General features: G+C 57.3%; 1 protein-coding gene across 1 annotated transcript; it reads right to left on the bottom strand.

Annotated features, from left to right (window-relative positions):
• Window positions 1-206: 206 nt before the first annotated feature.
• VEGFA (vascular endothelial growth factor A) lies at window positions 207-26,400 on the bottom strand. The gene is made up of 9 exons (XM_036022592.1): window positions 26,371-26,400; window positions 14,410-15,186; window positions 11,316-11,364; window positions 8,038-8,234; window positions 7,232-7,308; window positions 6,867-6,896; window positions 4,967-5,038; window positions 3,728-3,859; window positions 207-1,902 (listed from the first exon to the last, which is right to left on the bottom strand). The coding sequence occupies exons 1-9, from the start codon at window positions 26,398-26,400 to the stop codon at window positions 1,881-1,883; spliced, it is 1,386 nt and encodes a 461-aa protein (XP_035878485.1). The 3' UTR covers window positions 207-1,880.
• Window positions 26,401-27,512: the final 1,112 nt, after the last annotated feature.

Here is a 27,512-nt window from a genome sequence, read left to right as displayed (position 1 = left end):
ACAAAATGCTTTTTTAAAGATATATCTGTATTTCTTTGTTGCTGTTTAAAAATAAATATGTACTACGGAATATCTCGAAAAACTGCACTAGGGACAAAGATGTGATGTTAATATCTTTTCCCCCACAATTATTATGGATAAACAGTAGCACCAATAAATAAATGATAACAAATATTAAAATTAAAAAAGGAGAGAGATTTAGTATGTAGAATTCTCTATTTTTTCTTGTTTTGTTTTTACATATAAAAAAACAGAATAGCAATGTCTATTTTATCAGAATCACATATATACATAAACATATATATATATACAAACACAAATTGCCAAATATATATATAGTATGTAGATGTATATTGAAACCTTATTTCAAAGGAATGTGTGGTGGGGAGCCGGGGGGAAGAAAGGGTGGGGGGGAGCTGAGCATTAGCAAAATTAAATATCTGTTCAGGACAAGCTAGTGACTGTCACCGATCAGGGAAGAGAGATTGGAAACATCAGTTTTATACACAAAGACCAGTACAAATAAGAGAGAGCAAGAAGAGAGCAAGAGAGATATATCTCATAAATAGTTCAAATTAAATATTAACCAAGAATACTGAAAAAACCCTACTCTTTAATTAAATTAACTGTTTTAATTTCTAATTAAAAAGAGATATTAAATAAGTACCGTATATAAAACACTTTCTCTTTTCTCTGCCTCCATGGCGGGCACATGGATCCTGCCCTGTCTCTCTGTGCCGCGGAAGGGTCGGAGGGGGCAGAGGAGGGTTAACCACTCACACACACAGAGCCAGGTCTCCTGGGGGACAGAACTAGTGGTTTCAATGGTCTGAGGACTTCAGGCCCCCGGGGCTGCACCCGGCAAGGGGAGCAGGCACACGGCCAAGGCAAGAGGCCCCTCCCGCTGACGACGAGCCTCGTCGGGTGGCTCTTCTTCCACCAGTGTCTCTCTTCTCTCCGCCGGGGCGTCTGGCAGTGGCCGCCTGGGCATCTCAGAGGCCGGTGAGAGTCGGTGAAGGCTGCCCAGGCTCCTGAATCTTCCAGGCAGCGCCCCTGGGGTCAGTTGCCCATGCAGCACGTGAAAGGGATCCCCAAAGCACAGCAGTGTCCTGAGGCTCCCCAAACTCCTGGTCAGAGCCAGCGTCCTCGTCCCTGCACCTGCCATCTGTCTTTCTGTCCGTCTGACTTGGGGCAGAGGCTCAGAACCAGGGCTGGGTTTGTCGGTGTTCCCAGAAGCAGGCCAAATTTGCCCCCATGCCCTGGCCTTGCATGTTCCCAGGCAAGGGAGGGGACACTGGCTTCCCTAAGAGGGACGAAAAGATCACGCCAGAGTCCCTCCTCCCATCTTCTTCCTTGTTGGGGTCTGGACGGGAACATTCTCCTCCCAACTCAAGTCCACAGCAGTCAAATACATCCAGTGAAGACACCAATAACATTAGCAATGTTAATTTAAAAAAAAGAATATATATATTTTATATATATAAAATATATATATTTATTTTTATATATATAATATATATATATATATATAAACATATGTATGTGGGTGTGTCTACAGGAATCCCAGAAATAAAACTCTCTACCGGGCTCGGTGATTTAGCAGCAAGAAAAATTAAATGGCAATCCAATTCCAAGAGGGACCGTGCTTGGTCACCCGCCCGGGAATGCTTCTGCCGGAGTCTTGCCCTCCGGACCCAAAGTGCTCTGCGCAGTCTCCTCTTCCTTCATTTCAGGTTTCTGGATTAAGGATTGTTCTGTCAATGGTGATGGTGGTGTGGTGGCAGCGGCGTGGTTTCTGTATCAGTCGTTCTGTATCCATCTTTCCTGGTGAGAGGTCTGGTTCCCGAAACCCTGAGGGCGGTTCCTTCCTCCAGCCCGGCTCACCGCCTCGGCTTGTCACATCTGCGGAGAGTGGAAACGGAGGCTGGGGGTTAGGGCCAGCTGACAGGACCCGGTGGCGAGGCAGGCAGCCTCCCCCGCCTGGCAGCCCAGGAAGGCGGGGGGCACAACGCCCTTCTCCACGCGCCCCCTCCCAGCCTCAGCTACGAGCCTCGTCTTTCTGGAGCTCACTGGCAGCGGCAGACCCTGGGCACCAGGCTGCCTCTTCTCTCCCATGTGCTGTTTCACGGGGGGTGGGAGAGGCAGCTGGTGGCTGCGCTACTCACACTGAAACAGAGCAGGCTCCAGGAAGTTTCTTGTCGCATCCCTGTCCCTGGGCTGATCCTCTTTTACCCTCCCCACTGAGACGAGGGGTCAGAGCAGGCCCTGCCCTTCTGAGTCTGAGAATGGGGGTCCTAAGCCTCTAATTGGGGTGCTGAGTTTCCCTGTACGGCCAAGTCAGGGCCTGGGGGAAGTCTCAGGAAGCTGGGGCCACTGCAGTTAGCTACCAGGTCACTTCAGACACCCCATCCCAGACACAGTCTCTCTGCAGAGTAACCTCTACAGAACCCTAAAATGTCAAGTCCCTCATCTCCCCCAAGGCTCCCAGGGGGTGTGGAGACCCCCTCACCCACTCCTAGAGTTAGGCTGAGCCCCCACCACCAACGCTAATATACCCTTCCCATCCTCACACACCACCAAGACAGACAGAGCTCCACAGCAACACCCCGAGGCCTGGTCCCCAGCGTCCCCCGAACACCCACAAGTACAGGAACGTGGTGGGTGGGAAGAGGTAGCCACACTCCAGGGACTTTGTTAATGAAGCATCGGGACTAGCCAGGGGACACCTTGGCCCTGCCTGGGGTACCCCCATAAAAGCCTCTTCTCCCTCAGTGGCCCTTACACTGGCCCGGAGGGCTCCCTGCCTTGGAGCACAAGCCAGACTGGTATAAACGCCAGGTGAGGCATCCAAAGATTGCCAGCCACCTGTCACGGTCCTGTGCTCCTGACCTTCACTCTCTAAACTTGCTCATGTGTTCACTCACACACTTGACACTTCCGTGATCCCCACTGTGGTCGGGGAACAGATGCCTTGGAGGTACAGGTGCCTTGGCAGGGGGTCATACAGGTACATAAAAACCGAGCCCATGTGTGAGGAGTTGGTTCACAGTCTAAAGTTAGGAAAGTAGGCATTGACCTTCCCTCCGTTCATCCTGGGGCATTTGAAACATGTGGGCTCTTAGGGGTTGTTGCCGTAGCTACTGGAGTATTAAAGAAATCTTTTGTCCCCAGATGTTAAATCTCCTACCCGCCCTAAACCAACAGCCACAGCCCATGCCCTCCAGAGGCCAGTATGAGGAGGGACTCAACCCCTGCCTCCTATGGAGAGGCACTGAGGGGTGAGAATCCTAGTGATGCAGACTTCAGAGGGCGAGGCCCCCCAGAGAGTGTTTGTGCTTTGCAGTCTGCAACGTCCCCTACATCAGGAAGGGTCCTCAATGACAGTAGCGAAGGTAGCAATCACAGTATCAAGACAAACAGCCACCATGAGCAGGGCCACGGGACACAACACTCAGCTTGCGTCCACACCACCACATTAAGCCACACCAGTCTACTCACTCAGTCAACCAGGGCAACCTCTGAGGGGGCCCTGTCAGGCCAGGCCAGCACCTGCCACCCACCGCGAGAGCCAAGAAGGTAGTAGTCACCAGGCAGGCAGCTAGAAGCCAAGCAAGCAGCTGGCCCTTCTCAGGTACCCGCTCTCTCTCTCGCTCGCTCGCTCTCGCTCTCTCTCTCTCCAGCTCTGTGTGAAGCCCCTCTCTGACTCGCTTGCCCTCTGGGAACCAACCTGCAAGTACGTTCGTTTAACTCAAGCTGCCTCGCCTTGCAACGTGAGTCTGTGTTTTTGCAGGAACATTTACACGTCTGCGGATCTTGTACAAACAAATGCTTTCTCCGCTCTGAGCAAGGCCCACAGGGACTGCAAAAAGGCAAAAGGAAAGACATCTAAGCTAGAGCGTCAGCAGAGAGAGAGAAAAAAAACCATGCAACACCCTCTAACGTATGCGCAGCAGGGCCCCCACCTGGCTTGTGGGACCCCACGCCCTTCCACGCCCTGGAAGGGGCGAGCGCTGCAGTGGAAGACAGAGAGCGCGGCAGAAAGAGGCAGCGCCGGCGAGGAAGCCTGCCCGCGGGAGAGGCGGACACAGACGGGCAGAGAGTGCGAGGAGAGGGCCGTCCCGGGGGGACGCGTGCAAGTCTCAGGCCGCAGGGCCCCAGCAGCTCTGCCCCAAAGAGAGCACACCTGACTCTTCACCTGCCGGGGGCGGCAATTGGGGGCCACCTTCTCCTTGTGCGAGGGCTCACCCCCAGGCCCCTCCACCGCAGATGGGCTGACACAGGGTGTGACGACAGGCCCGGCCACTGGCGGCCAAAGGGCCCAGAGCGGGGCCCACCACGGCCTCCAGCCCAGAGGAAGCTGCCGCCCCACAGGGAGGCCTCTGTGGGCACCATGCATTGGGCCGCAATAGGAGGATCCCCTCCAGAAGCTCCGAGTCCATGAGCGGGGGCACCAGATGGTGCTTGACCCCACCCAACCTGCTCCTTCAGCCAGCAACAAGCTGCCCCATGTCATCCGAGCCCACTCCTCACACCACGTCTGCCCTCCTTACCACCCTCAGCTCCCAGACATGCACAGAAGCCTAGAGCAGTGGCGGTCAGCTGGTGCCCAGGCGCCAGTGCCGGGCACCCACGCCGACACGGCCTGCCACCAATGCCTAGTGGGTGAGAGAAAGGCAGTGCCCAGCCGGCCAGAGCCCCTCCCTGATTCCTCCAGGCCCACTCTGCCCACCCACCCGCCTCCAGCCTGGGACCAGCAACACCACCACCACATCTACCCATTGGTGCCAATTAGTGGAGTAAGAGAAAGAGAGAGAGAGAGGGAGGGAGGGAGGGGCTGGGGCAGAGGAGAGGATGAGAGCCAGGGAGGGAGCGAGGAGGCGTGGAGGATTAAGAGGTCCTGTGAGCGGGAGTTAGACTGGGGGCTCTGGGGAGGCTCAGGGAAGGAGACAGCAGAGGCACCACGTACAAGTTCCAGGATTTATACCGGGATTTCTTGCGCTTTCTCTTTTGCCCCTTTCCCTTTCCTCGAACTGATTTTCTGGAAAATAAAAAAACAGAGCCAGAGGGGTGGGGGCAGGGGAGAGGAAAAGCAGCTGTAAGGAAGGCAGGGCACAGGACATGCTGGGGGACAGAGGCAGGTGGGCTCCGGGGAGAGCTTGCTCGCACTCACGGGTCGGGGCCGCAAGTGTCGGATGGATGGCTCCTTCCGCTCACTTTGGCCACCCTGGGGCGGCAAACCCAGCCCTGGGCAGGGCTTCAGGTGGGGAGCAGAGGCTGGCTGGAGTGCACAGGCCCCAAGGCCTCCATGCTCACGGTGGTACCTGGCCCCAGGCTCTTTGCCCAGCGACCCTGTATAAGTCTGACCTTGAAGGTCGGGGTGGGGGCGCTGTAAAAGGCAGGCCAGAGTTTGGTGAGGTCAGAGACCTGATTTGACAGGGGGCAGGGAGGGGACTTGCTGGTTGTGCCTCAGGCACCTTCTGTCTTCATTTCCGAGTGCAATAGCAAAAGGGTCCCTCCAGGGGTCCTGCCTCTGCGAATGAGGGGAGCAGCTCCACTGGGGGCTGGCACAAAACCAAGGATGGCACATAAAAGGCATCAGCCCGCCTGAGCCATAACCTGGGCTGAGATGGGGCTGGGTGTCCTCAGAGCCCCGGGCACGCTGGCAGGAGGGCGGCGTGGGCGTTAGGGAGGCGTGGGGAGGAGGCGCCTGGGCGTCACTTGGCAGAGAGCTCTCTCCCCAGCCTGTCAAAGCCTGCTACTCCATCTCACCAGACTCCCTGCTGAGTCCAGGAAAGCCCCCCACTCTCCCTGTGGGAAAAGCAGGCACTTGGGGAGTGGGCAAGGGGGGCAGGCTGAAGCCGGGCACTGTCAAGGGAACCAGCACTCTCCTCACCAGCCAGACCCCGAGGATGCCCCTCAGAATATCTGCCACAGGACAGGAAAGGAGGAGGAAGGGGCTGGGGAGAGGGGCAAGGCTATTTCCTCTTGTTGAGAGAAAACGCTAGAAGGAGGACAGTCTTGACACACACACGCCCACTCTCCCTCTTCTCTCTCTAGTAGCCAGACGAATCCTGGAAGTTGGGGACTCAGAGAAGAGGAAAGGGGCTGAGGCCTGGGGGGCTTCGATGTCTCCAGAATACTGGGCAGGCAGGGTGGGGGGAGTAGGGAGGAAAGGGCACAGATGCTCTCTCTCAGTCTCTTCCTGCAGACTCTTCCCCCAGGCGAGCTACTCACCTGCCTCAAAGGCTCACTGCCCCAGACCTTGCCCTCTGCCCCCACTCCATCCTGTCTTTCGACCCTCCACACTGAGCAATGGAAGCCTCAGAAAATGACCACGAATGATTCAATCAGTTCTTTCTTCCTGCCGAGAGGGTTGAGTGTCTCTGGCCGGCCTCACTCTAACAGGAGGGCACACACCAGGAAAAGACCCCAGCTGGCCCCAAAGCCAGTTGCACCACCACAGCGGCCGCCGCAGAGGCCATTTCCCCGGATGCACAAAAGCGGGCCTCTCTGCCACCCACCTTCTCTCCCCACTGCGGGTGGGTGATGGGAGGCCACAGCGAGCCAGGGAGCCAGTGTGCACGCTGCCCCTCCACACACCAAAACCACACGTCCTGGCCAGGGATGCCCCAGAGACCCGGAACATGTCGCCCCTCCCAAACAAAGCGCCAGGCTCCCAGCCGGGTCTTGTCACTAAGTCAGGAGCCGCAGTCCTGGATTTGCCCCATCCCACTGCTGCCACCGCATGTCCTTGTGAGGCCAGCTCCCGGACCCGGCGGAGCCGTCAGACCCCCACAGAGGAAGCCGAGAGCCCAAACCAAGAAAACCAGGCAAGGAGAAGGAGAACTCAAGTCATGGCCACTTACTTTTCTTGCCTCGCTCTGTCTTTCTTTGGTCTGCAGTGGGCAGAGAAAGAGAAGAGAACAAAACAGAGAGGGGTTCAGATGGCAATGACAGTAACTGTACTAATATTAATAAAAACAACAGTGTATCTATGATAGATACAGTTTTAATCTCTTTACGTATAACTCAACCCTTATAACAATGGTATGAGGTACGTACTATTATTGTACCCGCTTTACAGGTGTGGAAACTGAGGCACACTGACATAAAATTGAAATGCCCAAGGCACTTGGAAAGTGGAAACGGGTTAACACGCAGAACGCGCGGAACCCTAGCACAGAGCAGACAGCCATGTGCCGAATGATTCAACCCGTGACTCCATCCTCACCTGCATTCACATTTGCTGTGCTGTAGGAAGCTCATCTCTCCTATGTGCTGGACTTTGTGAATTCTGATCCGCATAATCTAGAAGAGAAAGCATATCACAAAGATTAGTGACCCAGCCAGCCATACCCAGGTGGGACACCCCTGTGGCTCCTGCCACTCAGCACCCAGGGGTTCTGCAGAGCAGGGATGGGTGGTGGAGGTAGGCGGACCAGGGGCTCTACCAGAAAGAGCCTCGGGCCCATCCCAACTCCCCCAGCCCTGCTGACCTCAAGGAGCCCCTGCTCCTCTTGAGGGCAGACCCAGCTGCAAGGGTTGGCCAGGCTGGGAATTCAGGTCCTAGGTTCTTGCCATTCCCCATCCCTCCCCTCCTTTCATCCCTTCTAGGCCTCACCCTGACCCTGGTAGCAACCTAAGAGACCCTCACCCTAGGGTCTCAGAGCTCTCTCCCACCACCCTGTCCAGGCTGATATGGACCCTGTCGCCAGGCAGCACCAAACACCTGGCTTTGAAACTCCCCACAAACCATGCTCACCCAGTTTCCCAAACAGAGCCCCAAAGAGGGATGGAGGGCAAGACAGGCTCCCATCACAGATGTCCCCTCCTCTCGAACCCAGGGGGCAAAGGTCAGGGAGGAGGAGGTGGTTGGGGCTTGCTGAGAACCTGGGCTGGGCAATGCAGGCATCTCTTCTCCCCAAGTGACAAGAGCCCTCACACCTCCCCTGGCTGACTCAGGGTCAGGAGCTGAAAAGGCAAGTCTGGCTCTTCCTCTCAAGCGTCCTCCTGCCCCTGCTCCTCCCAGGTGCCCACCTGCATGGTGATGTTGAACTCCTCCGTGGGCACACACTCCAGGGCCTCGTCGTTGCAGCAGCCCCCGCACCGCATCAGGGGCACGCAGGACGGCTTGAAGATGTACTCGATCTCATCGGGGTACTCCTGGAAGATGTCGACCAGGGTCTCGATCGGGCGGCAATAGCTGCGCTGGTAGACATCCATGAACTTCACCACTGCGTGGGAGGGGATGAAACATCAGACCAGCAGCTCACGCAAAAGACGGCCAGCCCCTAGCTCCACCGGGCTCTGTAACTGAAACCCCTAACTCCTCAGGGTTTCTGTGAGAGGTACCCACTATTGGGCAAGTCCTTCCACAATTCGAACTTAAGTCCCTCCAGCTGTGGTGGGAGTCCTCCCCTCAGCATTCCATCAACACTACGGAGGGCCTGTTTCTATGCCACAGGTGGCAGGGTGCTGCCAGGCTCCGCTGGAGACGGCCTGCCATACCTGATCCCCCTCCGCCCCGCCTCGCCGTGACAGCCACGCCAATTCCTGGGCCTACCCGGCTGCAGGAGGATGGTCTGAGTAGCAGTATACCTGTGGGGGTGCTCTAAGCCTCCCGTGATAAAGGGCAACAGGCGGCTTGGCCAACCTACCCCCCATTTCCGTACAACCTCTCCACAGCCACTGGCATACCCTACCAACCTACCAACAACCATTTAAGGAGCACGTGGCTGGGCACGGTGTCCAGCAATCCACAGCTGTCCTCTCGGATGATCCTCTACTATGAGGTTCCAGTGGGACCTCCATTTTACAAATGGGGAACTGGAGGCTCTCAGAGGCTGAGTAGCTTGCCCCCACGCCTTGCGGCTAGTAAGTGGTAGAGTTAAAATCAGCTCCGACACCAAAGCCTTCCCTAGTGGTTGCCATATGAAAACAGAGGGGAGGCTTTAGGGCACCGTGTCACCTGCCAGACCCCTCCCCAGACACGGGCTGAGGGGGCAGGGGCCAGCAGCACAGGTCCAGGACTGCCTGGAATCAGCAGGTGGCACTGGGCGGGCATGCGGTGCAGGCGCTGCCAGCCGCCGATAACCCCGCCCAAGAGGGCAAACTGCTTGCATCATGGAAAAAACGGTGCTGCCACTGCAGCCACGGAGCACATCTAGAAGCTGATCTGGAGGGAGACCAGGGCAAAGACAGCTTCCCAGGCTGGCGGTGGAGCCTGAGGTGCATCGGAGCATGAAGGGGTAATTCTGGGCCACAGGGGCGGGCCCTTGAGAATAAATAAACTCAGGACTGTGGAATGACTGCTCCAAATTGTGGCCCAGCCTGCCACTCCCTATCACTGCCCCCCCACCCCCCGCCACCACACACACAGCAATCCCGTTCCTGAAATGAGTTTCCCTTAGACAGGAGGAAAGAGCAGCACCCAGTCGGCGAGAGGCAGGCTCCAGCCATGACTTGGTGTGGCCGCAGGCCAGTCCCTCCCTCTCTGCGCCTCCGACTCTACACATTTATGTAAGTGGGCTGGGCCGATCTCTAGAGATACTGAAACAGAGGCAGAAATGCGGGGTTCTGCCTTCCATTTCCGGCCTCCCAAACAAGCTCCTTTTCCTCAGCCCAGGTAACACAGGTTCGCAGCCTCACCAAGGCTACCTCTCCCCAGGGGCCGGAGCCTCCCCCCGCCCCACTCCAGGGGCACACCACAGGGGGCTGGAGAGGGGCTGGAGAGTTGAGGGGAAGTGGGTGGGGGAGGCCACAGACAGGAACACAGAAAGCAGTAAGGGCCCCCAAGCCAGCCCCAGGCCTTGCCTGAGGTCTCTACTTCTCCAATCCAGGCAATGGGCACAGAATTCTTCTCCACCCCAAAAGGGCTAAGGTAAAGCATCACCAAAAAGAATGTAAGGAAGACCAGGGATCTGAAGAAGTCCTTTTTTAGGCCAAGTCTACACTGAAGAAGATGGCTAATCAAGAAGCCGTGACATGATTCTTGGTCGTGGCTGGGGACAGAGGTAGCCCAGGCTTCCAGGCCACAGGTCCCATGCCGGACAGGAAAGCGGAAAAGTTTGGCCTGGGCCATGGTGGCTGACGGTCGGGGGTAAAAAGACCGTGGATGAGAATTCCCTGGAAGAGCCCCCTAGAATCCCCAAGGCCTGTGGGGAGGCGAAGTGGGCAGCTCCACCAGCACCCTGCCCACCCTGGCCACGGCCTCCACAGGAGGCCAGCCACCCTGCTGCTGCACGGGGCACGGACACAGTACGCTCCAACGTCGGGCTGCCGTGGTTTTCCTTATTTCTCGGAGACAACTTCCCCCCAACAAACAAAGGCCATTTGTCTTGCCTCTCCCAGGCCACAGGGACCACTGGGAGGCTGAGGGGGTGGGAACACTGGGAGCGGGTGGCCTGTCAGTGGCACAGGCCTTGGAGTGGCCAGAAAGCCAGGCCCTGAGCCAAGAAAAGGGTTCCCAGGCCAGGAGGGAGGATGAACTGGCTGGGCATCATCACAAGCCCTTGGCCACTACCCTGGGCCTAAAAGATTTAGGTCAGGGAACCTCACCTGGAGGAAGACCCCAGGGCCTTTCCCCCTCAGAGGTGGGGAGCTGGGGGAGTAGCACTGGGCACCTCTCCCCCAGGCTGGAGCGGAGGCCGCATGCAGTAGTGCAGAGAGAGCCTGGACATCCCTAGAGCAATGGGAGGCTCCTCACACCAAACGAGGCGAACAAAAGGCAGGCCAGGCAGGCTGACGGGGCTTGGGCAGGGGGCGGGGCGCCGGGGAGCTACAGTCAGCCCTCTGCTGGCTCAGGAAGGAAGTTCACAGCACCCAAACCTCCTCGGCCAGGAGGGCAGAAGGAGGCCTTAGGGCTTTCTCTCTCTAACCCCAAAGGCACACAAACTGGGGGACGGGGTCCCATGAGGCTGGGCCCTTGGCACCTCCAGCTCATGCACAGCCAGCTCTCTGAACAGCAAGGGCCACAGCCCCTCCACGAAGGCCCCGCTGGTGAGACATGCTGGGTTGGAAGTGACATGGAGGATCCATCCTCCCTGGGGAGGCAGACGGACATCTGGGACCCTTGAACACTGTTCGCCATCCTGGTCTGTGCTCACAGCTCCCTCTCCAAAGAAAACTTTACTGGAAAGAACAGTAGAAGAAGTCCTATCCCTAGTAGAAGCCTGAACAGGAAAGAGTTCTCCAGAAGGAAGGGTTAATTTCATCCTTTCCTGGTCCCTGTCACAGACCATAAAAGAAGGAACTGGGCCTCCCCACCCAACCCAGGAGGAGTCGAGGGACCCCATCCTAGAGGCAGGAGGACTCACCTTGGTGGGCTTTCTGCTCTCCTTCTGCCATGGGAGCAGCCTGGGACCACTGCGGACAAAACAGAAGAGTGAGACATGGGCACGTGCAGGGGGACCCAGGCCTAGCCACCCTGCCCCTGCTTCCTCCTCCCAGCCCTCAGCCAGCCCTTCCAGCCCACAGCCTCTGGCTTCTCCAAGGCTTCCCAAAGCACAGAGCCTGCTCACCCCCTGGGCTGCTCCAATTCTAAAGCCAAAGAAGATACAGACTGACCAGACATTGTGTGTGTTGGGGAGCGGGGGAGGCACTCAGAACACAGTAGGAAAACACCAGAATGTCCAGGTCCTCGCCCCTTCCCCACAGTTCCCTCTGCCCATTCTCACTGGCCCACAGCTGAGCTAAAAGAAGTGAATCCTCTCAGGCCCCCTGACTCCCTGGTCCAAAGCCACAGGTAAGTATTAAGGTCAAAAAGGACAAATTTGTACTGGGGCAAGAAGGAGGGACTGGGGGCCAGAAAAACAACATGGTGACCTTCTCCTGCTGACGTGACAAATACCAGGGTGAGCTGTTGCTGGGAAGGGAGGGGGTGCAGAGGACTGAAGGGCACCAATCACCCTCCCCCATCCAAACTCTTCAGGCTACAGGAATATTCAACAAACTCACAGGTTGCCTGGAGGGTAAAACCTGGGAGGAAGCCCCGGGGGAGGGCACAGCCCGAGTCCCCCCATGCACAAAGCTCGAGGGGCCTGAATACAGCTCCAACACTTCTGGCTTCACACTCCGATCTCTCGTTCCCTGGTTCCTCCCCCGCCCCAGACTGCGGGGGGCGGGGGGGGGGGTCCCCAAGTCCCTCTCACCTGGAGCTGGAGCTTCCTCAAACGCAACCAGGGAAGCCTTCTATGCCTTAACATTGCCCAGCCCCTAGGGGGCCCCCTGCACTACCAAGGCCTGAAGCCTCCCCCAGCCCTCCCCACCCCCACCAGATGAGTCCTCCTCTCCCCTGGAGCTGTGAAGGTCAACAAGCCCAACCACGTGGGCCTGACAGCACTGGGTACAGGCTTCCCTCAGCCCTTCCAGAGGGTCTTCATTTCTCACCAACTACCCACCCCACCTGCCCCTCTTTCCAGCAGATCCTGAAAAGCAGAGCTGACCACTAACCTGCAGAACTGCAGACCCACTGAGAGGAAGTCTCACAGTCTGTCTGGCTCCCTCTCCTTCCCACACACCCCCAATGTACCCCAGTTCCCCCAGCCTTGCCCCCAGGGCCAAGGTCAGATAACAGTTTCCAGACTCTCAGCTGGATAGCCTCCAACTGCAGCTCCCTCAGGGGGCCACCCAGAGTCTCCACTTCAGCCCCTCACCCATCCCAGGACCCCCCCTGGCTTCCCCCTACTAACCAGGTACACCCGCCACTCTTCCTGGGCCGCAACCAGGAAAGTGAACAAAAACTTCATACCCGTTCAAGGCCAGGGGGCACAGGGAGGTGCAGTTCTGTGCAGGGAGGGGCCAGGTGCCCTTCTCTGGGGGCCTCTGAAGGTCACACTCTGGCCAGTCGGCCACTCTTCCCCACCCCCACACCCCCACTTGGAGGCCTGGAGCCGAAGCCTTTGTGCCAGGGTCTGAGGAACTCAGGTGGCAGCAGGGACCCCAGCCCATTTCCTTCCTTCTGCCTCTCCCCGAGCAGACCCAGGCTGAGGGAAGGTCTAAGGGAGAGGTGGAAAATGACCCATTGGGTGGCTTTGAGAATCAATTTGGGTGGGCAAGTATGAAGCTGCAAAAAACCACCTGCTCCTGCTCCAACGTCTAATTTCACTAGGACAAAGTGTGTTTGCAAGACTGGCAGGAGCTCCTTCCAAAGGTTCAGGGAGGGTTAGTTCCGCACTATGTAACAGCAAATTTGAAATCGCTTTTCCAAACTGTGTAAAGTGGGGTAATGACACTCTTTAAACCCTCCCTTGGCCCACTCGCATAAAAGCTTAAGCGCAACTCACTCGGAAGTGTGGGGGAAGGGAGGGAAGCTGACTGTCACTAAGCTGGGACTTTAGGTAGAGTCTCGACAATGCACCTGGTGGGCTCTGGCACCCTGACCTGGCATCTCGGACAGAGATTATCCTTTCCCTGGACTCTGGGGCTGGAGAGAGGTTAGGCGGGTCTTCTCAGCAGAGAGGAGTAACAGAAAATAAAAGGGTGGGCCGGGGCTTCTCTTCACGCCAGGGAGGAAATGGGGAAGGGGCGTCAGGAGATTCCTCCTTAGCACAGGGAGTGAGGGCTGGGGACGGCTGGAAGGGACAGGGTGGTTCTCCGGGTCCTCCCGCTGGGGCTACCTCGAGAGGTCACCTTCCCGCAGAGAGTCGGCGGGGGGAGGGGCGCCTCTCGCAGCTCGGGACTCCCCGCTCGGGCCGCGGCGGCTCCGAGAACACGCGGCCGGCCAGGCCCGGGCTGATGTAATCGGCTCCGCGCCGCGCGCGCCCGGCCGGGCGGGGGAGGGCGGGCACCGAGCGGGACGCGAGCGGGGACCGACCAGGGTGGTGCCGCACAGGTGGCCCGGCGGAGGTGGAGGGGGTGGTCTCCGCAGCAATCCACCCCAAAACTTTTCCTAAACTCATGGAGAGAGCCAAAGAGATGGGGCGGCAGTGACAGCAAGCCCCCTCTTGCGCCTGCGCCCTGCCCCCTTCAAGCTCTCAGCCCTCCTTCGGTCCAAGGTCCGAGCACACTCCTGCCCGCTGGGCTCCGGCTCCCGCCCCCGCTGCCCGGACTTCCAGTTCGTCGGGGACAAGCGGCGGGGAGCAAACTTCAGCAGCCGGCGACAGCGCAAGCCCAGCCCCCTCGGCTTCCTCCAGCGGCTCCCGCCCTCCGCGGGTCGGCCCAGATCGTACGTGCGGTGACTCTGGTGGGTGGGCAGGGCCCGCGTGGGCGGTGAGACTCTATCCTGGTGCCCTCCCACCTAGCGCGCGCCCCCTCCCCCTACACGTAAGAGGATAGAGTGGGAAGCCGCGCGCCCGGTGCCCAAGGACCCGCGTGGGGCACGGAACCCCCACGCGCGCGCTCGCACGCACGTCCCCAGCCGGGAGAGGCGCTCGCAGCTGCCCGAGGCGCCAGGCGGGTACGGCCGCTTACCTTGGCATGATGGAGGTAGAGCAGCAAGGCAAGGCTCCAATGCACCCAAGAGAGCAGAAAGTTCATGGTTTCGGAGGCCCGGCCGGGGCCGGCGCGGCTTGAGCTCCCTCTCCGGCTCGGGCTGCGGGGCGGCCCGCTCTCTTCGTCGCCTGGGCGAGCTCCTCTTCCTCCCCGATCCGAGGCCCGGGCCGGGGCCTGGGGCGCGCGCGCGTCTGGAGCACTGTCTGCGCACACAGCCGCCTCACCCGTCCATGAGCCCGGCTTCCGAGAGCCTAGTCGCCACCGCGGCCCCCTCTCCTCTTCCTTCTCTTCTTCCTCCTCCCCCTCCTCGGACTGGGGCTCCTCCCGGCCCGCGTTAGTACTTCTCCCGGTTCCGCTCGGCTCGGCTGCCCCGGTGCGGACCACGGCTCCTCCGGAGCGAGAACAGCCCAGAAGTTGGACCAAAAGTTTCAGTGCAACGCCGCGAGCCCCGACCCCCTCCACCTCGCCTCCGAGCGCGGCCTCCCGCTCCTGCCCGCGGCTCGCCGCCGCGTCCACCGTCGGCCGCTGGCCGCGGAGGAGGTGGGTGCTGGGGCGGGGGGCGGTGTCTGTCTGTCTGTCGGTCAGCGCTGCTGGTCTGATGCGGGATCCTGAGAGAGAGGGCTCACGCCGCGCTCTGGCGGTCACCCCCAAAAGCAGGTCACTCACTTTACCCCTGTCCCTCTCGTCACTCGCTCTCCCGCGCGCGCTCTCTGACCCGGTCTCTCTCTCTTCCTCGACTTCTCTCCGGAGCTCTTGCTATCTCTTTCTTCTCTCTGCTGGTTTCCAAAATCCGGAGTGACTGGGGGAGTGCAGAAGCAATCTCCCCAAACGGTCGGCCCGATTTAAGCGGGGAATGGGAAGCAAAAATAAATTAAAACGGAAAAGAATACGGTCTTTTAAAATGTTGAAGGAAAAAGGAGGATAAACCCTGGATAAATGAAAATCATATTCCAGTGCGGAGACCCCCCTGACTGGTGACTCCGCGGATTCGTCTGCCTCGCCGCCGCCGCCGCCGCCGCCGCGTCTTCCGACCAAGCGCCGCTGCTGCCGGCTCTACTTGCCCCCGGCGCTGCGGCCTCCCCGCAGCCTGGCTGCCCCAAGCTTCTGCGCTCCTCACCGCTACCAGCCGCCCCAGAAAAAAAGGTCTGACTCCTCCCCGCCCGCCTGACCCCGCCTCCGACACGCCCCGAGGCGGAGCCACAGCCTTTGCCTGGAGCCGCTTGGTGTTCGGCTCGACCCTCAGGCGCTTCCTACCCCTGGGGATACCTAGTGAAGCCTACGCCCCCTCCCCCCATCCACCCCAGTAAAGGGAAAGCTCGGCCGCCACCAAGCTTCGCAGCCTGAAAATTGCCCATCCGTCCCCCCTTTGCCCTGAGTCTCACTCGAGGCTTTGACGAGCGGGAACACGAAAGTGAGGTTTATGTGCGGAAAGGACTAGAAAGCTGTTCTCCTTTGCTGGGAATATTGGAGGGGGCGTGGGGATCGGACAGGAAATAATAGAGATAGGGAAAAACAGATCTACTGGAATCCTGGGGTAACCCCTGGCCTTCACCCCACCTCCAACACTCTCAGCTTCCTCTCTCCAAAGCACACACTCTCACTCTCACGCGTCCTCACGCAGACGCTGCTCAACCTATTTCACCCAGCTTCCCAGTGGTGACCGAGCGCCCCCTAGTGACTACCGTCTGCACACCCCAGCTCTGGCTCAAGAGGGAATGGGCCTCAGGATGAGGATGAAAAATTACCCCGGGTCGCCCCCATTTCTGATCTCTCGAAGAGTGGCATTTTTTAGACTCGAATGGTCCCCATGTTCAGAGAGCCCAGTGATAGGCACAGAGGGCCTGGTGTATCCACCTAGACAATGTGCCCATCTGGAGCCCTCACCAGAGTTAGCTGCAGCCAACAGGCTGGGGTGACCAGAGTCCTTTGGGAAGTATCCAGGGAGGTTTCCTCGGGGAGAATTATTTGGCACCAAATTTGGGGGATGAGAACGAAAAGCATGTGGTTCTGGGGTTAGTCAGTAGCCCAGATGGAAGAGGACCTGTTGGAGACCACGTATGCACGGTGGAGTCTGGCAGGGCCCAAAGGGAAAGGCAGCTGGTCAGACAGAGGCTCTTGTTTCTGCTCCCCCCCTCACCCAGATGTTGCCAGGAAACTGAGGCCAGGGGCGCTGGTGGGGCGGATGGAGGCCAGGGCCTAAGTGATGATTCAAACCTACTCTCCAGCACTAAGGAACGTCTGTAGGCCAGCTGCCCGGAGCTCCCACCAGGCTGGGGGCCAAGGCTTCCATCAGCTCCAACCCAGGCTCACAGCTTCTCTTCTCTTCTGAACAGAATTGGGAAGTTGTCCTCAGCACCCCCAGACCCCCCAGGATCCCTTGCCGCCTTCTCCCAGTTGGCTGCCTCTCTTCTCTCTCTTCCGCTCTCCTCCTCTCCCTTCCTTCAAAGCCCTGCACTCCCTAAACTCCCCATGTCTTCTCTAAGTGTTCCCCAAGGCCCCCCACCACCCCACCCTTGCGTATAGGAACCAGCCTGGAAAAATTCCTGGTTGGGCTTTGACCCAGCAGTTCCCGGGGCTCCCCCAGGGAGCAAAGGGGGACTCTGATACCTGTGGGAAGAGAGGTACCAGCCAGTCTTATTATTTATGTAAATCTGGCCAGGGCCTGTCCTGAGGCTGAGGTAGCCTCTGTGGAGACCTAGGCTGAGAATGAAAGCTGGGCTCAGAGAAGATGGGAATGTAGCAACTTCCCCCAAGTTGACCAAAATGATCCAAGGAGGTTACTTAGCCAGCCCGCCACCTCAGCACACGGTGCGATGTTTTGATGGGGAGTGTGGATGTTTTGGTGGGAGTGCTAGGCTACTCCGTTAGTACCCCATTTCCATAGGATTGGGGTCCTGAGGCCCTTATGAGCAGAGGAGCAGGCTCCCTGCCCCAACCCTATCCTACCCTTTCCATCATTCATGACTCTGGTCCTGTCTCCACCACCTGGCAAGGCTTCCCAGCAGCAGGAACAAGATCTTTCTACAGTTTACTCTTTAGCAAACATTTATTTGCTGGCTCAAGGCTCCCCTCCCAGGCCGACCTCCTCACCTAGGCTCCGTGCTCCAAGCTGCTGCCAGGGATATGGAAGGCAGGCTGCTAGACTTCCTCCTTGCCCAAACTGGTCCACTTCTCAAACCCCCAGAGCACAAGATGTGGGCATTTTGGCAGAGTCCCCTCCCTCAATCCTACCCTGAGCGTGGCAAAGACCAGGACAGAGGCTCCTAGTGGCATGACTTCCATATTCCTTCTCATCTCAGCCTTCCTCGGCCCCTGGAGAGGCTTGAAGAGGAGGTCTTAATGAAGGACCCTGGAGCTGGGAGAAAGATGAAGGAGTTCCAAAGAGATGTGGCCATTAATTGTCACCTAACAGTCCCAGGACTCTCCCCACCCTGAGCCAACCATCCGCCTTGGTGGCATTCAGCAATGTGTGTCACAAATGACCTATGTGAGGTTCCCTCTCTGAGCTATACCCAGGGAACCAGACGAAAGAGGGGAGCAGAAGTGCAGCCTCCCTGCAGGGATTTTGAGCACCCTCGACCAGGAAGGGGTGGGGGAGTCTCCCATCTCCACCATTTAGTTCAGAGACACAGCCTGGTAGAGACTCAGGGTAGGGGACTGACTCTGGATCCCATCCCCCAATGTGGTATCACCAGCTTTCCCAATAACGCACCATAATGGACCCAGCCAATGCCCACATTATCATTGAACTAAAAACCCAATGCACCTGGGTCTTCAAAAGTGGGAACAAGAAACACAAATCAATAATCATAAGACCACATCATGTCTCCATAGCACCTTCTTTTCCCACCAGCTTAATCCACAGACTTAATTTCGTTTATCCTCCCTCCGTAGGTGGCTTCAGGGCAGCAAATGTCAGGGCAGACTGTCCCTCCAGAGAATCCCAAGGGCACAGAGGGATCCAAGATCACCCAACAACATGGTGTGGGATGGGGCATGGAGCAGAGAGCAGCTCAAACAGAGGTCACGCTTGGTCCCCTCGAGAGACAACCTCAGCCACACTCAGGGCTGGGGAGGCCTCAGCATAAGGCTCTGCACAGTTCAAAAGGAGCCTAGGAGGAAGGGGAAGGTGTTCCAGGGAAGTGGGGAGGGGGGAAAAGGGACAGGGGTGGGGCGGAGAAGAATGTAAAAGGTGGCCAGCAGCCAGTTGTGGCCCCAAACAAAGAAAGTAGTGATCAGCCCAAGGCACAATAGTTGTACTTTGTCCCGAGGTGCTGTCACCTCTGATACTCAGGGAAGCTCCGGCCTGGGCCTGTGTGGGCATGGGCAGTCAGCCTCCAAGCCCATGAATAGAGGGACAGATCCCCTCTGAAGTAGGGAGAGGGTCTCTGAGTCTCGCTGTTGTCTAAACATTTCTCCAAGTGGTTTCTCTGTGATGGAAGGAAGGCTTCTCCCTCACTCAATTCCTCCACCCCCAGGCACAGGGCAGGACACAGATTTGATCCACAGCAAGGGCAGAAATATGAACCAGTTGAATTGAAGGAGAGAGAATTGGGTTGGTTCCTTTCAATTCCCTGTTTGACTGTGGGTCAGTCTCTCTCTCTGTCTCTCACTAGGTCTTTGCAGCAAAGCATCGGAGAGACAGTGAAAGCCAGGAAGAAGGGTCCCTTTTTCACTGCCAATGTCATAACCACATCTGGGTCTGGAGGTTTGACTCAGGTAATGATAGGTAATGGTGCCGATTGGTAACAAGCTGGGAGCAGAGGAAGCCAGAGAGGTTAACTCCCTTGAGAATCCAATCAGGCAAAGGGAGGAGAGTGGGATGGGAAGCAGTCAGAAGAGGGGGCAGAGGGGGCAGAGGGGCCGGGCAGGGTCACTATCTGGGAGAGCACACCTACCCACAGTACCCCCTGCTCCATCAGCCAAACCTCTGCCTCTCCTTCCGGTAACACCAGGCTGTCTCCTTGGATTGCTTCTTCCTGACAGCCAGCCCCACACATGTCCACTTCCTGACATTGCTGCTCTGTCTCTGCTAACACTCAAGTCAGACCGCCGTCCTACCCATCGCTGCCTGTGTTCGCACCCCTGTCCAGTCTTGGAGGGAGTCTCTGCTGGGAAGGTGATGGCACCAGGTGGTGGCTAAGGTCCTAAAGATACATTCTCCCTCCCAACCCGGGCGCTGCCTGGGAGCCGAGCTTCATTCCAAAGTGTGGATCTTTTCCAAGGTCTACCAGGCACCAGGCGCTGTGCTGATGGTATAGGAGATGCAGGGACACCTCGGTAGGGCAGTGGAAATCGCAAGGGCTTTGCATCTAAAGGGACCCAAGTGGCACTCCTGGCCTGCCACTTTTTTCCTATTGTTACCAGAGGACAGGCTTACTGATTTTAGAGAGAGAGGAAGGGAGGGAGGGGGAGGGAGAGAAACATCAATTGGTTTCCTCTTGTATGCTCCCCAAGAGGGGACCGAACCCAGAATTTTGGCATCTGCCCTGACTGGGAATCAAACCTGTGACCTTCTGGTACACAGGATGATGTTCCAATCAACTGAGCCACACCAGCTAGGGCCTGGCTCTGTCACTTTATAACTGTGTGACCATAGGCAAGTTACTCAACCTCTCTGATCCACAGTTCCCCTCGTCTGTAAAACAGGAGTTAAAATACCCACCTGGGAGAGTCGCTGCACACAGACAGTTGTGCACACAGTTACCCCAGGAGGTAAGATGGGAAAAAGACCCCAAGAGAGGCTCAGATGCTATGAGGGCTCCGAGGGAGAGCAGTCAAACTGGTTGGAATGGGTGTGAGGAAGAGCTTTTTGCAGGAGGCAGCAAGCATTGCTTGCTCCTCTTCCATGAGCAAGCATTGAACCCAGCCCATGGGCTCTGTTTTGGGCTGGTCCCCGGGGCTGCAGCAGTGTGGAAGAGGCTTCCTATGTGGGGACAAATGAAAGAATAAACTGAAAACAGAAACTCTCCAAAGGGGGCATGTAATTGCTGGGAGCAGGGGAAGACTTCCGGGAAGAAGTGGCACTCGAGTCTTGATGGAAGAGTAAGCGTTAGCCAGCCAAGCGGAGCAGGGATGGAGAACAGGCAGGGGGAATAAGGTCTGGGGGATTCTGATGGCCCACAACGTTCTCCCCCTGCTCCTCTGGGTGATAGAGACTTGGAGGCCAGGCAGGGAGGGAGGGGGATTAGGGCTCCTTCAGAAACCTTCCCAGCCAAAGCCCATTGACACTCCCCAGGGGGTGAGCCCCACACTGATTTCCCCACCCTCTGGGACAGCACGTCTCTGCCAGAGAATTTAAACAAATAAGCAGACACTAGAGGTAGGTCCAGCACTGCTGCTGTTTGCTTGGGGGCGAGAGAAGGACACCAGCCTGTGACAAGCACAGGGCCACTCAGCTGGAGCAAGGCACAAAGCAGAAACAGCTCTTTACCAGCTTTGCCTTCTCCCTGCCCCCAGCAGGTACTCAGAGCCTTCCTGTCTGCCTGCCACAGATATGCAAACACCTGGAAACAGCACTGGGCAAAGAAGTCAAGTCTGCTGCCTGTGGTGTGGCCTTGGCCAAGGCAGTACCCACTTCTGGACCTCAGGCTCTTCCTAAGTAAAAGCATGAGATTACATTAAGTCTCCATACCAGCTCCATCAAACACTCCAGCTGAGATCACCGACACCGAGTGTCACCTCTTCCAGGGGCTGAGTATTCTTAAAGGCTCCTAGAGAGGACGATGGTTGACTCAAAGAAATCCAGCACCAATGCTGAAATCGGAGGCATAGCACCAAGCGGGACGGAGGAGATGTGGTTCCAAGGAACCCCTCAGATTCCAGCAGGTATGGAACGGATTCCTCTTACCTGGGAGGCCAGAACCTCTGTCTTAAAACAACAACAACAACAACAAAAGCAAAAAACAAAAAAAACAAAAAAAACACTGGCTTGGTGAACCCTCACTGTGGAAAGCCCCCGCTCCTTTGCTGCACTGCCCTCCGCCTGCACAGCATGGGATAGAAAAAGCCAGGCGGGCTGGGCTCAGTCTTGGTTCACCCTGTCCAAGCTGGGGCTTTGCTCAGTCACTTCGTGTTCCTGAGCCTCGGTCTTCTCATCTATAAAATGGAACCCGTGGTGTCTATGTCCCAAAGCTGTAGGGAGACACAGTCTGCCCTCCGTCTCCACAGGGGGTTGGCATAGAGGATTTTGGCATCTTGTAGAGGGGTTTTCTGGAACCGATCCCCTTATGGATACCAAGTGACAGGGAATACCAGCAAAGCTCCTGGGCCAGCTAGAGTAGGTGTCTCATCATGTTACCTCCCTTCCGTTTCTCCTGTCCCTACCCCGAAGTGAGAGCAAATTTTCGAAGAATGCAAACCCACTACCACAAAGTAAAACAGAAAGAAATAGGGAAATGGGTTTATCCCATCCCCCTGTTTGGAGGAGGAGGAGGAGGAGGAGGAGGAGGAGGAGGAGGAGGAGAAGGAGGAGGAGGAGGAGGAGGAGGAGGAGGAGGAGGAGGAGGAGGAGGAGGAGGAGGAGGAGGAGGAGAGGAAGAGGAAGAAGAAGAAGAAGAAGAAGAAGAAGAAGAAGAAGAAGAAGAAGAAGAAGAAGAAGAAGAAGAAGAAGAAGAAGAAGAAGAAAGAGGAGGAGAAGAAGGGGGAGAAGAAAGAGGAGGAGAGGAAGGGGGAGAAGGAGAAAAAGAAATCCTGCCCTGCATACCAAAGAGGACTAGGGCTGGGGATATGGCGGCTGGGTTCCCGCTTTAGCCTTTCTTCAGAACAGGTGTGTCCCCAGGTTGTCACTGCAACATAAATTCCTTCCGGGAAATCCTACGAAAAAATAAAAGAGACAGGGACCCAACGTGCCCCCCAGTTCTCAGCAAGAAGAGCCCTTTCCCTCCTCCTAGTGACCCCCTGCGCCTTGGCCACCAGAAACCTGGCCCATGACCCCAGCTCCCCCAGGACGGTTCACAAAGGCAAAGCCAGTTAATGCTCAGCCCCTTGGGAGGAGCCACCCCCACCATCCTGCCTGCCTTCCTAGACCCAGAAGAGCAGGGTGGGCCTGGGGAGTGGCGGGGAAGACTTCCCCTTGGCTTCCTGGAGCAGCCTGGCCTAAAGTCATCCAGGTAATCAGTGAAGCAGATAATTAGCTAAGGGATATCCACCAGAGAGCATCAGACCACGACCTCGGGGGCCTTGGGGATCTTCAGAGGTGGGACAGCTGGGGCAGTGGTGGGAGTGGACAGGCAAAACACACCCAGTTTCATCTGCCTTGCTGATTGGAGGTTCATTGGACTTTCATTGAAAGAAAAGCCTCTGCTGCTAAAGAAGTTTGAAAATCCCTTCACTGGCCAGATGAGCAGAATGAGACCCAGCTGTCCAAAGCAAAACAGCTATACAGAGACAACACCTAAACTCGGTCTCTTGATCATAGGTTGGTGCCATTGCTGACACTTACTCGAGGTCCACAACTGAGCCAAACACCTTTGGATACATAGGGCTTCTGCCCCCAAGAGCTGACTAGCTAGCTGGGGAGCCAGGCAGTGCCAAAGGAGGGAACGGACACTGGGTGCCATGTGCCTCTGGAGCAGGTCTGCTGTTGGGCCCAGTGCTTGCTCCTCCTTCCCCCGTGGGGGCGGGGGGGCTCAGCATGCTCTGCACAAGGCGCAGCTGGTGTGAACCAGGCCCCCCAGCAGCCCCTGGAGAGGTGGTCCTCCTGCCCACATCTCCCCAGCCTACTCAGACCCATCTCCCTCCAGAACACAGCTGGAAGCACCAGGAAAGGTAAGGCAGGGAGAGCTCCAGTCTGCTGTGCCTGCTGCTTGCTTCCCCAAGTCCCAAGACCTGGCTTTGGCCAGCTCCAGCTCTGAGACACCTGCCCCCCACCCCAGCCAGCTGAGGGTGACAGCTAAAATAGCATTTAACACCCACTGTGGCCCTGGCACGGTTCACATAGAGCCAGGGACGTGTGCTGCAGCACATGCCTAGTGTGGCTAGGCATAAACCCCTCCATTTCTGGGTTGTGAGCAGGTCCTGGGAACCCAGGAAGGGAGAGGGGTGGTCTGAGAGGCATACAGGGAACTCCGAGGCTGGAGCAGCAGCTATGCACCAATCAGGTGGCTGTGCCAGGCTGTACCAGCTCAGTGTCTGCCCTGCCCCAGTCCATTCTGGACTGAGGCTGGAATGTGCAGTTCCCAGCTAGGAATGAGGCCTGTCTGGGGCCATGATCTACGTGGCTTCATACCTCCTCTGCTCCTGGGAAGACGAGGTCAGGACTCCCCCGACTCTCCATACATAAGTGTGGCCCACACCCAGCACAGCAGGGACCTCACAGGTGCCAGCCACTGGTGAAAAAGTGGTAGAGATGGCCAAGCCTGGCCCTGGGCTGGAATTCCAACCCCAGCTGCCCAGACCACAGACAGTTATCAGTAATCAACGCACTTCCCTTTCACTCCTTCCCTCTCTCCTCGGATACATCCATCCCTTCTCTCCTCCTCTCTCCACCTGCTTTCTGCTGGACCCCCACTGTCCCAGGAGAACTCTCCCCAGTCCTGTTGCTGCGTGCTCCTCTGTGCCTGTCAGAAGCCTAAACTTCTCAGAGCCCCCAAGGGATGACTGCTGTCCACTCCCGCTCACTGTTGGGGGCCAGGCTGGGAAGTGGGGGACAAGCTAGGGGAAAAGATAGTCTTCACATCTCCCCAATTCCCACTGGCTTTCCAGAGACTAAAGAAGAACTGCAGAAAAGAGATTTCTGAGGAGATGGGACACACTTCTATCCATCTGGGTGCTAGGGGAGTTGGGGTGGCAATTCTGGAGGGAGCAACGAGTGCAGGGAGGGCCATCAACCCTCACCCCCAAATCCCTGCCTGAGCTGAGGCCTTAAAGAGGACAGAGGCGGGTCCAGGGAGTCCACCTTCACCAGACTCGCCATCGCCCTGGGCGAGCTGCTCCTCTCCCCACCACTCACACACCAATCTCCTCTCCATCACCCCTCAGGTCTCCAGCAGGCTGAAGGCCCCAGGAACTAATAAACCACACACACACACACACACACACACACACACACACACACACTCGCCACCACCACAGATGGGGCCCCACAGAGGAGAGGCGTGTGTTCCCAGAACTCACGATGATTCAGGCAAGCTGACCAGGGCTGTTGAGAGCCTGGACATCTCATGAGCACCCCCCCAATACTGCCAGAGGAGTCACCCCACAAGCCCCTCACACGAAGAGCATCTCTAAAGCCCTGGCACAAAATGCTGCTGCCGCCTGAGCTTCTCCTCAGATGTCTGCATGCAGGGCCACGGCTGGAAGTCAGGATGCTTAAGTCCAAAACCAGGAACTGTCGCTGTCTTGCTGTGTGACCTGGAGCAAGACTCTGCCCATCTCTGGCCTTAATGTCCTCTCCATAGAGTGAAGGGGTGCACTGATTTCTAAAGCCCTGCATTTGGGATTAGAAATCCCAAAATTTCCAAATTTCTAGGGCTCCCAGTCCATGGCTGCAGGGGGCGGGAGGAAGCTGTAAGGATGCGAGTGGTGGACACTCTGGCCCGTGTCCTGGCTGACTGAAAGAGAGGGAGGGAGGACTAGGGAGCCCCGCTCGGGACCCCTCTCAGGTGCTATAAAGATTACTTGAGTGCAGGCGGGTGGGGAGGCAGGGAAGAGCACACTCTTCCATCCACTGTCTGATAAACAACCCAAGTTTCCCTATTGCCATCAACCAGAACAGCTGAGATTGTAGCAAGGATTTAAGTTAGATAAGCAGAGGCCTACCAAACTCATCATCTTTGGGGGATTTATGGGATGATGGCAGTGGGATGTTTATCTAGAGACTTCCAGGCCCATTCCTGGCCCGGATGAGATGTCAGGGAGTAGGAGAGGAAGGAGAGAGAAAGGAGGAAGGAGGAGAGAAAGAAGAGCGAGAAAGGGTGTCAGCTCCCAGGGCCCCCCCTTGGGGAGTGGAGGTGGGTGGGGTGCCTGTGCCTCTGATCTGGAGCTGAAGTGGGGAAGATATTTGTCAGGGGTGTGGTGGGGCCGGGAACAGGGCAGCGGGGGAATGGAATGAGAAGGCTGTCAAGTGGCAAAGCAAGTGCTTGTGGGAAATGGAGGGAAAGTTCCCTGGTGGGAGGGGGTGGGAGGGCACCTCAGCCCTGGGCTCCCTGCCTCAGGCACCCCGAGCCTCCAGGCTCAACAGAATCTCACTGGGGCAGAACCTACACTTCCGCTGCGACGTCAGCGTGGGCAGGAGAGCCCAGGGCCACTGTTTGAGAAGTAGAAATGACACCCACCGGGCACCAGGGAGGGTAAGGCTGGGATAGCCACAGGGCAGGCTGGGAAGACAAGGGACCTTCCTTCCCCAGGACTGCCAGGACACTCAGGCCGGCCCTGCCTTTCCCCTGGGTGTTCTCCCACCATCCCTCATACGGAGGCAGCTGGTAAGGCTCTGGGAGAGGGCTGGCCCTTGCTCTACTCCTGGCCCGGCCCGCGGGCAGGTGAGGCAAATCTGTAACTCATTCCACAGTCCCTCCTCCTCCGCTGTCCAAAACCCGAGAATCTCTGGTCTCCTGGGGGAACTGAGGCTGCAAATCCACTCAGGGAGGAAGTCCCTTCCCCCCATTATCCACCTTCATTTTTGCTGCAATGAGGACCAAGTAAGTAGAAGGATGAGCAGGAGAGTGGGGCCAAGCACCCCCACATGCCACAGCCAAATAATGGACAATTTGAGGCGAGGCCAGGGTACCTTGAAGGGGGCCGGGTGAGCAGATACGCTGCCATGCAAATGATGCACGCATTACAAGGAAGCTGGGCGGGCCACCCAGTCTCCTCTAGGAGCCCAGGTCCCCAGCATCCCATCTTCCAGCCCAGAAAGGTTTAGTAAGTGATTCCACACCTCTGTCCACCCTCCCAGGCTCTCTCCATGTCATCATCCTTCCCCTTCTCTGTCCATCCTACCTGACCAGGGGTTGAAGATTCTTCCACCATGTTCCGGGATCTGTCCTCACAAAGCCACCTGGGACACACTCCTCACCGTCCTCGCCTTCTGACCTAACGCCCCTCTGGAGATGCCTGGCTGTGGAAAGATAGAGTGTAGGTGTCCCCACATGCCCAGGGCTGGCAGGGGCAGCCTCCAGCCTCCCTGAAGCTGCCCAAGGGGAAGATGAGAATAGAGAGGAACTGTCGGGTTGCGCTGGCAGGGCGCAGCTGGGGAGCTCCTTCTCCAGCCCACACACACACTGAGACAGAGGTAGCGGACCTTGCACGTCCTTCTGCCTGAGCTGGCAGCACCACTTGCTAGGCACTTTCCACCAGTGGGCTCCAGATGAGGCTGTGGTCTGACTACAGAGACCTTCCACACGTTCTTGGAAGCCCAGGGCCCCCACTGCAATCAGGACCCCTCCTGGGTGCCTCACCCAGTGCCACCCCAAGCCTCTAGAGGGCGAAGGAGAGCAGCACCTAAACCTCCCAGCCCCTGGGACTTAACCAGGTGGCTCTCAGGTCAGGCCCCTGGGACCAACCAGCTGCCCCCACCCCTTGCCCCTAGAAGAGGGGCACCATGCTGGAGGCTGGGCAGCCAGGCTCAGCCATCTAGGCACAGAGAGTATGGGCCAGACCTGGAGGGTTGTGGCTTGGATGATGCAGGGATAAGAAGGGAGGGTTGAATAGTGGAAAGATCACCTAAGACTGAATCCTGCCTGCTCCCCCACCCCACCTAGTTAAATTGGGGACAGAAGGGAGAGCAGTGGCCCAGCCCAGGGAATTTCTGCCAGACTTTGGAGTAAGAAGAGCTTGTTGACCCTCACAGCGAAGCTGCAAAACCCCCCACTCCCATGCAGGGTCACAGCTAGGATGAGGCAAAGGAGGTGGCCAGGGCACAGAATTTAAGAAGGTGTTTACTCTCAAGTGCACCTTCACTATCAGGGTCGGCCCTAATAGTGAGTGCCTCCTTAAATCCTGCACCCTGTCACCTCCCTCCCTTCATCTTAGTCCCAGCCCCCTGCCCTCTGTCTGGCCTGCCTATCATGAGGACCAAAGCCACAGGGGTACTTTCCGAAGAAGTGGGATAAATGAGCAGAGGGCTCACTTTTTCACACGGG

Source organism: Phyllostomus discolor, chromosome 4, assembly GCF_004126475.2.
Source record: "Phyllostomus discolor isolate MPI-MPIP mPhyDis1 chromosome 4, mPhyDis1.pri.v3, whole genome shotgun sequence".
Taxonomy (NCBI): Eukaryota; Metazoa; Chordata; class Mammalia; order Chiroptera; family Phyllostomidae; genus Phyllostomus; species Phyllostomus discolor.
This window is presented reverse-complemented; position numbering and strand designations above follow the sequence as displayed.